We start from the raw sequence: 10,649 nt of genomic DNA, 5'->3' as shown, positions 1-10,649 counted from the left end.
ATGACTCTAGAAACGGGAGAATACAAAAATGCCGCTGACAGGAATCAGCTGTTTTACCTTGCTCACAATCTCTTTTGTTATTGAACTGAAAGATGGAAAGGTTGCCAATTTCGGGGGTGTGGTGACTAAACACTTTTACGTGTACGACATCGATATGAAAACTGCAGTGTAAAATCTATGCACGAGAAAATATCTCATTTTGTTGTAAATAAACATAAATTGTTTACTTCATGAGTTATCCGTGGCACTTAATGACTCCATAACTCATTTTTGTTGATGCTGACATTTGAAACTATAAAGGGACTTGGAAACTGAAACTTTGTTTTTTTCAGGGATATTGGGAAACAGTAGAGCGCAAACATTTTTTAAAAATTTTTATTGATTATAACATATTGCATGAAAGGTCTTATTTACGGGATAAATTCCTTCAAATAAAAAAGGTACCAATGGATGGTACCGCTTTAAAATAACATTGCAGTATATTAATGAATTTTATTGATTATATTTATGCATTCTCTGCAAGCAGTCGCCGAACAAATTTTTTAGAATTAATTTTATGGCAACTTAGAAATATAAATGAGTTTATTTCAATCAACATTTCTGATGGTAGAAAGGAAAAGGGAGTTGCTTTTTTGTTTCTTGTTTTCATTTGTATTAACGGTCGTTTATGTATAGGGAGCGTCCCAATCAATTCCAAGTTCAAGTTCACGTGTGATTGTGTTGTCAACGTAACTTTATTTAAAGACGTTTAAAATTATGGATGTGATCCAATCCTGAGTTGCGTAAAATAAGTTTTAAACCATTTAAATTATAAATATGCTGTGCGTAAAATATCAGAGGCGGTGTTGCGCTAAATCTCTATAATTAAGTGTATTCAATGGATGATCAGGTACGCGTCTGTATGAAGAAATGCTCTAGACAAGTGCGACAGGGACAGCACGTCGCTAAATGTGCAAATTATTGACGATTTAGTGATCGGTGAAGTAGCAGTTAAAATTAACTAATAGTGGAAAATGGTCTGTGGCCCATTGTGATGTGCCGGTTTCCACTGTAATAACACCAGCTTGTGTTTACAATTTAAATCATGCCTATCAAGAGGAAGGATCACTTAGATAAAGCTGCATGGGCGTGGGCAGAAACAGTAGATCCAGCAAATATAACGAACGTGCATCTTGAAACTGCATACCGTATTAAACTGAAAGCCTGTAAACCTGGCTCGTGCAGGTAATGCTTCTTTCTTGATTCAGTAATGAATTCAAATGAACTCCTTGATTTAACCCTCCGCGAAATAGATTGCTTAAATTTTAAGACCTTGATAAGCACTAGTACTTACTGAAACCTCTTTCCCGCCAATAGTAGAATTGTATGATACTTAAGCTCAATAGCGGGCTAAACGGTGGTTAAAAAGTGATTTACTTGGCTCAATTTTATGTTAAAGTTTAATCTTGAATTACTGATCATAAATGTAATTGACTTTGTTGTTGTAATATACTGTGATTTTATAATATTTTGCTGGAAGAATCCCCTCCCGGAACTTTTGGTGCATAGTCTTCTTTGTGGGTGTGGTAAATATAATATTGACTGTCGAACTTCATGACATTCATTGCACAATTCAACCATGAAACTCTTGTTCAAATGTATTTGGTAATGATGTAGTGATATAACCTGAAGGGCTATGCGATAAATAGCCGGTATGAAGATTTTTTTTCCAAGTTTGTCACCTGAAAGGACTGTGTTTTTCTTATTCGTAACCATATTTTCTCAAATGCTGCTTGATAAAATTGTACTCGATGTTTATGTATTCGCAATTTTGACGATGAATTTTTTTTTCATGGCATTTCCGTACGATTTAATTCCAAGTGTTCCAATCTAAAATATTCAAATTATTCTAATTTTACTGTTTACATTTTAGGAGGACTTGTCGAGGAAATCCTCATTGCCTCTCTGGTATTGGTGAACGTAGTTGGCTTGGAGACATAGCCGATGAAACATGGCACAGGGGGGAAGATCCAGAGACAGAACGCCGTTTGGGCAATGCCTTTGTGGGTCTGAGAAATCTTGGTGCTACATGCTACGTAAATAGTCTGCTACAACTTTGGTTTCACAACTTATCATTTAGGTGAGTTGCTTGGGATAAAATTCAAACATTGATCATTTTAGCACTTGATTCAAAGTGCTCCAACATTTCGCGTTACTATTACTTTCTATCCAAATGTACTTTGGTCTTATTGCTTACATTGGTAATATTCTACCAGTTGGGGTTAGTTTTTGATGTATTCAGGGGCTAAACACTACCATACTTTTAAGTCATGACACGTAACTACATACATATGTAATGCCTTTAATTAAGTGAACCATTCTTCTCCACATAATTCTAGCCTTCATTCATTTTGTTCATGGTAGCTATTCTTTTCATTGTCTTGCTTAGTCAGCCTTCCCTCCTCTATAACAGTCTTCAATATACCATTCCCATTGATTTCCCAGTCCATTCCAATCAGACTGGTTAAGTAGTGTGATCAGCAATTATATAAATCCCTTGAGTATTTAATTAAAGCGTGATTGCCACCACATCCGCATTGCTTTGAAAGGCATTAATATCCTCTATTACTTTTCCAGGGGCTTACTTTTTGTATCCCTGAAATTATAAAAGATCAATTGAAAGTGATTTTTTACTAAAGGAATTTCATAGAATTTTGGTATTATCCAGAAAGATTTGGCTGGTACCCAGCAAAGGGTGGTATTCAATTGAGGATATGTACCTATGAAATAGAATCTTTAAGAAAATGATTCAAATCTTTTATTTGGACTTTTATGTAATTAATGTAACATTTTTTTGTTAATACCCTCTGTTTTTGGGTGAATTATCGCATTGCTGTAACTAAGGAGTACTGGATATATTATTATAATAGCTAATGTGCTATTAATCGCCAAATCTCTTACCCATGAAGATGTTTACCGCCACTTTTCTAACACCCTGTGTATGCATATCTTGCCAATGATCCTTTTTCATTAAAACTTCAGCAAAAAAGTTATTAAATCATTTTTGAGTTCTTATAATATATATATCTCTATACTTTCAATAACAAATTTTATTTCATCCCAAAATTCATATTTTAATGGTAAATTTAGTTTGCTTTTCAGTGGTTATTAAATAAGTAGCTAAACTATTTGAAAATTTATAAGCATTAATAATAAAAAATATAAATATTTTGATGAAGAAATCTACCGGTGAAGGTAGGTTTTGAATGGACACAACTACCAAATAAATATTTAGTTTCTACCAACAAAACACAACATCCCACCCTACAAGTCCCTCTTCATATCTCTGTACTTCCTTCTGGCCTTCATCCCGTCGAACAACCCTATCCTCTTCTTGCCCTTTCATCTTTTGCCTAAAATTCTCCCCTCTATTACATTCTTCAGAATCCTACTGCCAATCAATATGCCCTTCATCCTTTTTTCATGCCTTTTTATGAATTCTCCCAATAATCACCTCTCCTTGCCCACCCTACCTAGCAGTTCCTTATTTGTTTTCCTTTCCGTCCATTTCACCTTCTCCATTATTCTCCTCACCCACATTTCTAAAGCCTCCAATCTACGTCCACCTTCTGCTTCAGTAACCATTTTTCCATGCCATACATAACCACACTCCATATCAAAGTTTTTACAAGACTTTTCTTAACATTCTTACTCAACAAACCTGTCTTCAACACCCTCCTTATGGAAGCCTCTTTCCCCCGTGCAATTTTTCTCCTTACGTTATTACTGCTAGGACCATTTTGGTCCAAAACATTTCCAAGATACATAAACTGTTCCACCTGTTCTTGTTTTTACCCTCTTATTTTAATGTTACCCTTGGCTTTACTCTTTCTGAAATCCGCATTAATTTTTTTTCTTTATCTTGATTCTCATCCCGCATCTATCATGCTAAATTTCTTTTTCACTCGGCAATGCTTGGAACCCCTTGGCTGACTGACAAACCAAAGCTTGGTCATCAGCAAACCTAACTGATTTTATGATTTACCCACCGATTTTCATTCCGACCTCCAGTTCTTCCCATGCCTCTTTAATTATAACCTCCACATATACATTGAACAGCACCAGTGACAATTGGAAAACCTGCCTTACACCTCTTCCTAACACTGCCCATCCGGACTCCCCGTTCCCCACTCACACTGAGCAGTCTGAGACATGCATAGGTTGTGGATTAACCAACTATACCTCCAATCTTTTCTATTTTCTGCAATATAGTAATTAGTTTTTCCTCTATCTATGCCTTTCAAAATCTACGAAACAGGCAAATACATCCTGATGGTATTCTATATTCCTCTCGATTAGTGATCTCATTACTTCAATGGCATCGCACGTGCCTTTCCTCTTCTTAAACCCAAACTGATCATCCTCTAAGTAATCATTTGCCTTGCTCTCTGTCCTTTTGTTGATTATCCTGAGAACCACGTTAGCTGCGTGGGATATCAAACTTAGTGTCCTGTAGTCCTCACATAATATAGCCTTTACCTTTTTCAAAATTGGATCTAACACTGATCTCACGAAGTCTTCTGGCCAGTTTCCTTCCCCATAGATACTACGAATCAGTCCATATGGCCTCTCCCTCCCACATTTTCCTGTGCCTTTTAGTAGTTCTGTGGGAATGTTATCCACCCCCATGGCCGTATTTAGTTTCATCTCCCTTAATGCCCTTTTTATCTCATCGTCGAGAATGTCTGGACCTAAGCAATCTTCCTCAACGTCATGTTCCTTTTCCATGTCTAACTTTGTTGGTCTAAGTTCTTTACTGTACAGTTCTTCTACATATTCATTCCATATCTCTTGGATCTTTCCTGTGTCAACTATTATCTTACCCACCTTATCTCTAACTGTTAGCGTAGATATTCCCTTCTTCTTTCGCGATAGTGATTTAACCTTGCCGTAGAGCGCACTGATTTCCCCCTTCCTTTGCAAACTTTCCATATCCTCGCACTGCATCTTCCACCATGCTTCTTTTTCTTTATTTGTTGCCTGCCTCAATTTATTATTTAACCCCTTGTATCGTACTTCATTTTGCCCTACTCAGTGTTTACATTCTTCCATTTTCTCCTCTCATCCATCTTTATAATCATCTCATCCATGATCCATAGTTTCCTAGTCCTTTTCCTATTAAGAGTTCCTATAGTTTCTTTTCCTGCTTTCAATATCACTTTTTAATAATTTCTCATTTTTCCTCAAAAGTATTCTGTTACTTTCCCTCACTCATGATTTTATCTACTGCCTGCTGATACTCCTTCCTTTTCAATCGAGCTAATGCTTCTACATTCCATTTTGTAAACTGCCTCCCCTACCTTATCCTTTTGAATTGGATTCTAGACTTCATAACTGCTAAATTGTGATCAGAGTCCTAATTCACTCCTGGGGATTGATCATGCTGTTCCAAAATCTGTGCCTTACCATAATATAAAGTAACTGATGCCTTTCTTAATCACCTAGCATTTTCCATGCATGGCTATGTCTTTTCTGGTGTATATATACTCCAAGTGTTGGTGATGATTAGCCTGTTTCTCCTACGGAACCAAATTGCTTTCTCCCTGAGGTCATTCCTCGTATTTAAACCATAATCCCCTTCCTCATTAACATCTCTTTCCTTATATCAGTTATTTGCTCTATTTTGACTATGGTTATTTCTTTTTTTTTTCAATATTTTTGCCACCCCTCAGCTATTTGTATCTCTATAATTATCATTCCATTAATCCCAATTATCCTTCCATTGCATAGACCTAAAACATCTATATTTCCTTTTTCCACCATTTGCTTTAATTTCTCTAATTTTCCTGTCCTCATCATTGTCGAAACATTCCATATTCCTATTATGATGTGATCTTCGTCTGTGTCATTGTGCTGCTGCTAACTGTTTTGCTTCGCTTGGGTATCATGAGATGGCAACTGTGGAAGTCTTGCCTCCACCACTGCTGTTGAGTGATGGCATCATGTTAAAAACACTGTTTAGGAAGGCAATGGAAAACCATCTCAATTATTATTTCCTAGATTTCCATGATGGGCACCGCAGTGAACATGAGTCCTGGTACTGCAGGACTCAGCCCAATCGGCTCTGTGTTGTGCCTGGCAGTGGAAGAGGCAAGGCTTCTGCGATAGTGGTCGTACAAAATCCTTGCAAAGGAAAAGTGGTTATACCAGAACAGAAGAATGAATGCCTTGGGGATGAACTAGTTTGGTTTCAGGGAAGGGAGAGGTACGCATGATCCATTAGGGGTAATTCAGTCCCTGATAGAAAGGAACATGGAATGCAATCAGGATGTATTAATGTGTTTGGTGAATTTCAAAATGAAATTTGATAGAGTAAATTGGTGAGACTTAATTAATGTGTTGCAGAAAGTAGTAGTAGACTGGTTTAATAGGATACTAAACCACAACCTGTACTTGTCACAGGCTTTGCTGTTGAAAGTGGCGGATGGAGAGTCTGGATGGGAGGTGTTGGGAAAAGTAATTAGACAGGGGGGTCCATTATCACCTCTGCTGTTCAATGTATATGTGGAGGAAAATGGTGGAAGTGACAAGGGAAGAACTGGAGGTCAGAATGAAATTTGGTGGTGCAATTATAAAATAGGTTAGGTTTGCAAATGATAAAGCTTTAATTTGTCAGTCTGCCAAGGGATTGCTAGCATTGCTGAGTATATTCCAAAGTCAGTGTGATAGGTATGAGATGAGAATACATTTAAATATGGCGAAGTGTGGTTTTCTGGGAAGAGAGGGGATATGTTAAATGTTAAAATAGGAGGGCAAAAACTAGAGGAGATGGAATATTTTACCTATCTTGTAAGTGTTTTGGACTACAATGGTCAAAGTAGTCGGGATATTAGGATAAGAATTGATTTAGACAAAGAAGCTTTCACTAGGAAGAGGGAATTGATGACAGGGATGTTGAGTAAGGATGTTAAGAAATGACTCATTGAAACTTTGATTTTTAGTTTGGCTTTGTACAGCATGGAAACATGCTCATTAAAACAGAATGATAGACATATCTTGGAGGCTTTTGAAGTGTGAGTGTGGAGAAAGATGTAAAAGGTTAAGTGGAGTGAAAGGAAAACAAAGAGGAAGAGCTAGGCATGGTGGGTGAGGAGAGAGTAAGAAATCAAAAGGAGGCAGAAAAAAGGGTGTTTTTATTTGAAATGAGATGTAGAAGACTATGAAGATGGGAGAACATTAAGAAAATGAGGAAGGGGCAGTAATAGGAGAGGCATTTTGTATGGAATGGAAAAAAGAAGTATAGGCATTGAAGAGGGGCTAACTGTAGTGCTCGATTTCTGGTTGCGCATTTTGTTTGGAGAGGCAGGTAAATGTGTTTTTGTACAATTGTTTTAGCTTCGTCCATTCGAAACCTACCCTAACCAGTGGAATACGAATAATAATAACACTCATATGGTATATTGCACTATATTATATTATCTTTGCTTTATCTTTTTTGAAGTTTATATTCTACTCGTGAAATAATAAGTTGCACTCCAGATTCATTTTTCTTTCTTAAAAAGTATTCTCCCAATTTTTATGCAGTTATCTCCTAATTATAATATTTAGCTCCATTTGCTGGACATCATTACTCTTTTAACCATTGTTACTTGGTATGGAGTTACTACTGAAATAAAAGAATGAAATATTCTGTGAAAAGGAATCCATCTTTTGTAAATTAGCTCTTAAATCTTAAAACAAGTTTTAAGTGGCTAATTTTTGCCTTCATCATAGTAACTAGTAATAGAAGAACATCCTGAATAGTTATGCTTTTTGAGAGCTTGTTTTTGGGTGTTTAGTTAGTTTGAATGTATGTATATATGGGCTGGACTTATTCCTCTCTTAGGATGCTTTTTGTTTGCAGTACATTCACCTTGTCAACCAATCTTCTCAGGAAGTGCTCAAATATGTAAGCTTATCCCATCACAATATAAATATTATATGTGCAAGGGATGCGTACCCCATTCAAAAAAATTCACCATTAGTCATGTTAGAAATATTGATTTCTCTTTTAATGGAATTTATTATATTCACTTCAGAAGAATTTACTGTAGAAAGTTATTTGAATTGTTGCTCTCTTCGAACGAAGCGTCTTTTGGCTCATCTTGCATGGATGTTCATATTATTATTGTTTATTATTTAAGAATTACGTTGCAATTAGATGATTTTCCTGGTGGCAACAGTCAAGTTTGGTCAGTGATCACTCTTACAACGAAAAATACAAACATGCATGCACTAGAAAAACAGATAGGAGACAAAATATTCTTACATACAATGACACTTCCACATCACGTACAAAATGCCGTCCACATCACATACAAACAATATTTTAATAACTACAATGAAGTTTATCACCCAGCGGCAGCTTTACATTTATTCTTAAAACTTCTAAAATTGGATGGAAAGGGCTCAAACAAACCTCCAGGCAGCTGGTTCCAATCAATAATAGTTCTATTTAAAAAAGAGTATTTTTTAATTTTTTTTTGTGTTCTTATTTTTATTTTGAAACTATGGTCTTTTTTCTCTTAAAGTTAGGCTTTTTTATCTCTTTCCATAAATCTTCCTATGCTTCGTCCTTTTTAACAATTCTATACATCATGCCTAACCTACTCCTGTTTCTTCTATTTTTCAAACTCTCCCATTTCAGTACATCTAACATTTCTGTGACACTATCTGTTCTTTTGTACCTTCCGAGTACATATCTTGCTGCCTTAGTATTCTAGGATAGGGCTAACTAGTACCTTATATGCTTTTTCTTTTGTGGCTACGCTACTTCCTTTTGAATTTCTCATTACCCAATGCAATACTTTAAATGCCTTCCTTGTCAAATTATCTACTTGGACTCACCACCCAAGATCCCTTGTTAAGTAAATGCCTAAATATTTGCAATGACTTCTATATGGGATTTTTTCTCCAAAGAGGGTGTAAATTTCCTTATTGGCATTCTTTTTCTTTGAAACATGTGTATGCTTACTCTTACTTACATTAATGCCCATGATATTATTTGTAACCCTGTCACCAAATCGATCGATGTCATTTTGTAGTATTGCGCAGTCTTTTACATGCTCTACCAGTCTGCATATATTGCAGTCATCAGCAAAGAGTATTATGTAAATTGTTTGGTAGATCGTTTACGTAAATTATTAAGAGTAGGCCCTAGAACACTGCCTTGTGGAACTCCGGCTAAAATGCTCGCCTCATTTGAAAATGTATTTTATGAATGCCTAATTTTACTTTTTGAGCTCTGCCTTTAAGAAAATTTTTTATCCATTGTTTTACCCTCAAGTCCAATGGTAACGAATCCAACTTTAACCATAATTTATCGTGAGGCACTCAGTCGAAAGCTGCCGAAAAATCAACGATTACTGCATCCACTTCCTTTCCTTCGTCTATTGCATCGCCGATGTATTGACTTAATCCCAAAAGCTGCGTTTCACACGAGTATCCCATTCTAAACCCATGTTGGTGTTTGAATAGCCATCTATCTCTTGTCCACCATTCCCGAATGTAGTCAGCGATTCTTTTTTCCATTATTTTGCAAACAACTGAGGCTATTCTTACCCGCCTATAATTGTTGGCTATTGTTCTATCCCCTTTCTTGAAAATTGGTGTAATATTTGCTTTTTTCCAATCATTGGGCAAGGCATCATTATTTAAAGTTACTTTGAATAGATGACTCAGGTACAAAGCTATTACGGTATCACCCAGTTTAAGAATGTCAATTGATATATTATCCGGTCCCACTGACTTATTTTTCCTCATCTTCCTTATTTTTTTCGCAAAATACAAGTCTCCACGATAATACCGTTTGTCAAGGGCAGTGAGCTATTTGGTACTGTTACACTGATAAACTTCTCTGTCGTTTCTGAGCTATTTAGGCAAGCCTTATTTTCCTTTTTGTTTTCTCTTCCCCAAAAAACATCAGTAAAGCAGGAGTTGAACATATTATATCACAGAATGTTACTCTGTTATGAATTGTGTGATAAATTTGCAATGTAATCATCAGTGTAAACTGTTCCTATTACATTAACTATTTTGGTGTTTCCAATAGAAGTATTTTTTGTAAGTAATGACATTAATTCTTACATTATCTAATTAGTGTTTTTCGGTTTAAAAAGCAAAAAAAATCCTGCAATATCCCATTTCTCATTTTAGTACTTTCATAATTAGTTACCTATAATTTTCAAAATAGCACAATTCTATCTGGATATCTATTTTCAAAGGATCAGCTATAGTATTCTTTATTACTTGCTGTAAAATATCATATCTTACATCCAGATTCCTTAGTGGCAAAATATGTTTGTCTGAGCTACCAGTTGAATATTCTTTGGTATATCTGGACTTCTCTAATTTATTTTGACTTGTATTTCGCTGGATGATGCAATTACTCAACCCTGGTGCACAAAAATGCACAGATGATGAGTAATTTTTAAAAAGTGCACCTCATTAATTGGTTAAACTTTTTTTTTGGTCTCTTTATAAATATGTGAGTTTTTGAGAATAATGTATTATCTTTCTACTACATCAATGTTTCCTCTTCTCTAGTGGGTATTTTGCCAGGTTATAATTATAACTTCATGTGTTTCCTCTGATTTTAAATGGCTTGTTGGGGGTGGAAGGTTGAGAAACTT

At 35.8% G+C, this 10,649-nt stretch overlaps 1 protein-coding gene across 1 annotated transcript in view; it reads left to right on the top strand.

The window, feature by feature from the left end:
- The first annotated feature begins 692 nt into the window (after positions 1-692).
- Positions 693-10,649, top strand: part of LOC139700015 (ubiquitin carboxyl-terminal hydrolase 48-like) — a 457,328-nt gene continuing 447,371 nt past the window's right edge. The window contains exons 1-2 of the mRNA XM_071598444.1: positions 693-1,224; positions 1,913-2,119. Of these exons, the coding sequence (XP_071454545.1) occupies positions 1,085-1,224; positions 1,913-2,119 (347 nt within the window). The 5' untranslated portion in view covers positions 693-1,084. The remainder of the gene's footprint in view (positions 1,225-1,912; positions 2,120-10,649) is intronic.

Source organism: Hetaerina americana, unplaced genomic scaffold (genome assembly GCF_022747635.1).
Source record: "Hetaerina americana unplaced genomic scaffold, ioHetAmer1.1.p SCAF_10, whole genome shotgun sequence".
NCBI lineage: Eukaryota > Metazoa > Arthropoda > Insecta > Odonata > Calopterygidae > Hetaerina > Hetaerina americana.
The sequence above is the reverse complement of the archived record's forward strand: the minus strand, read 5'-3'. Positions and strand labels throughout refer to the sequence as shown.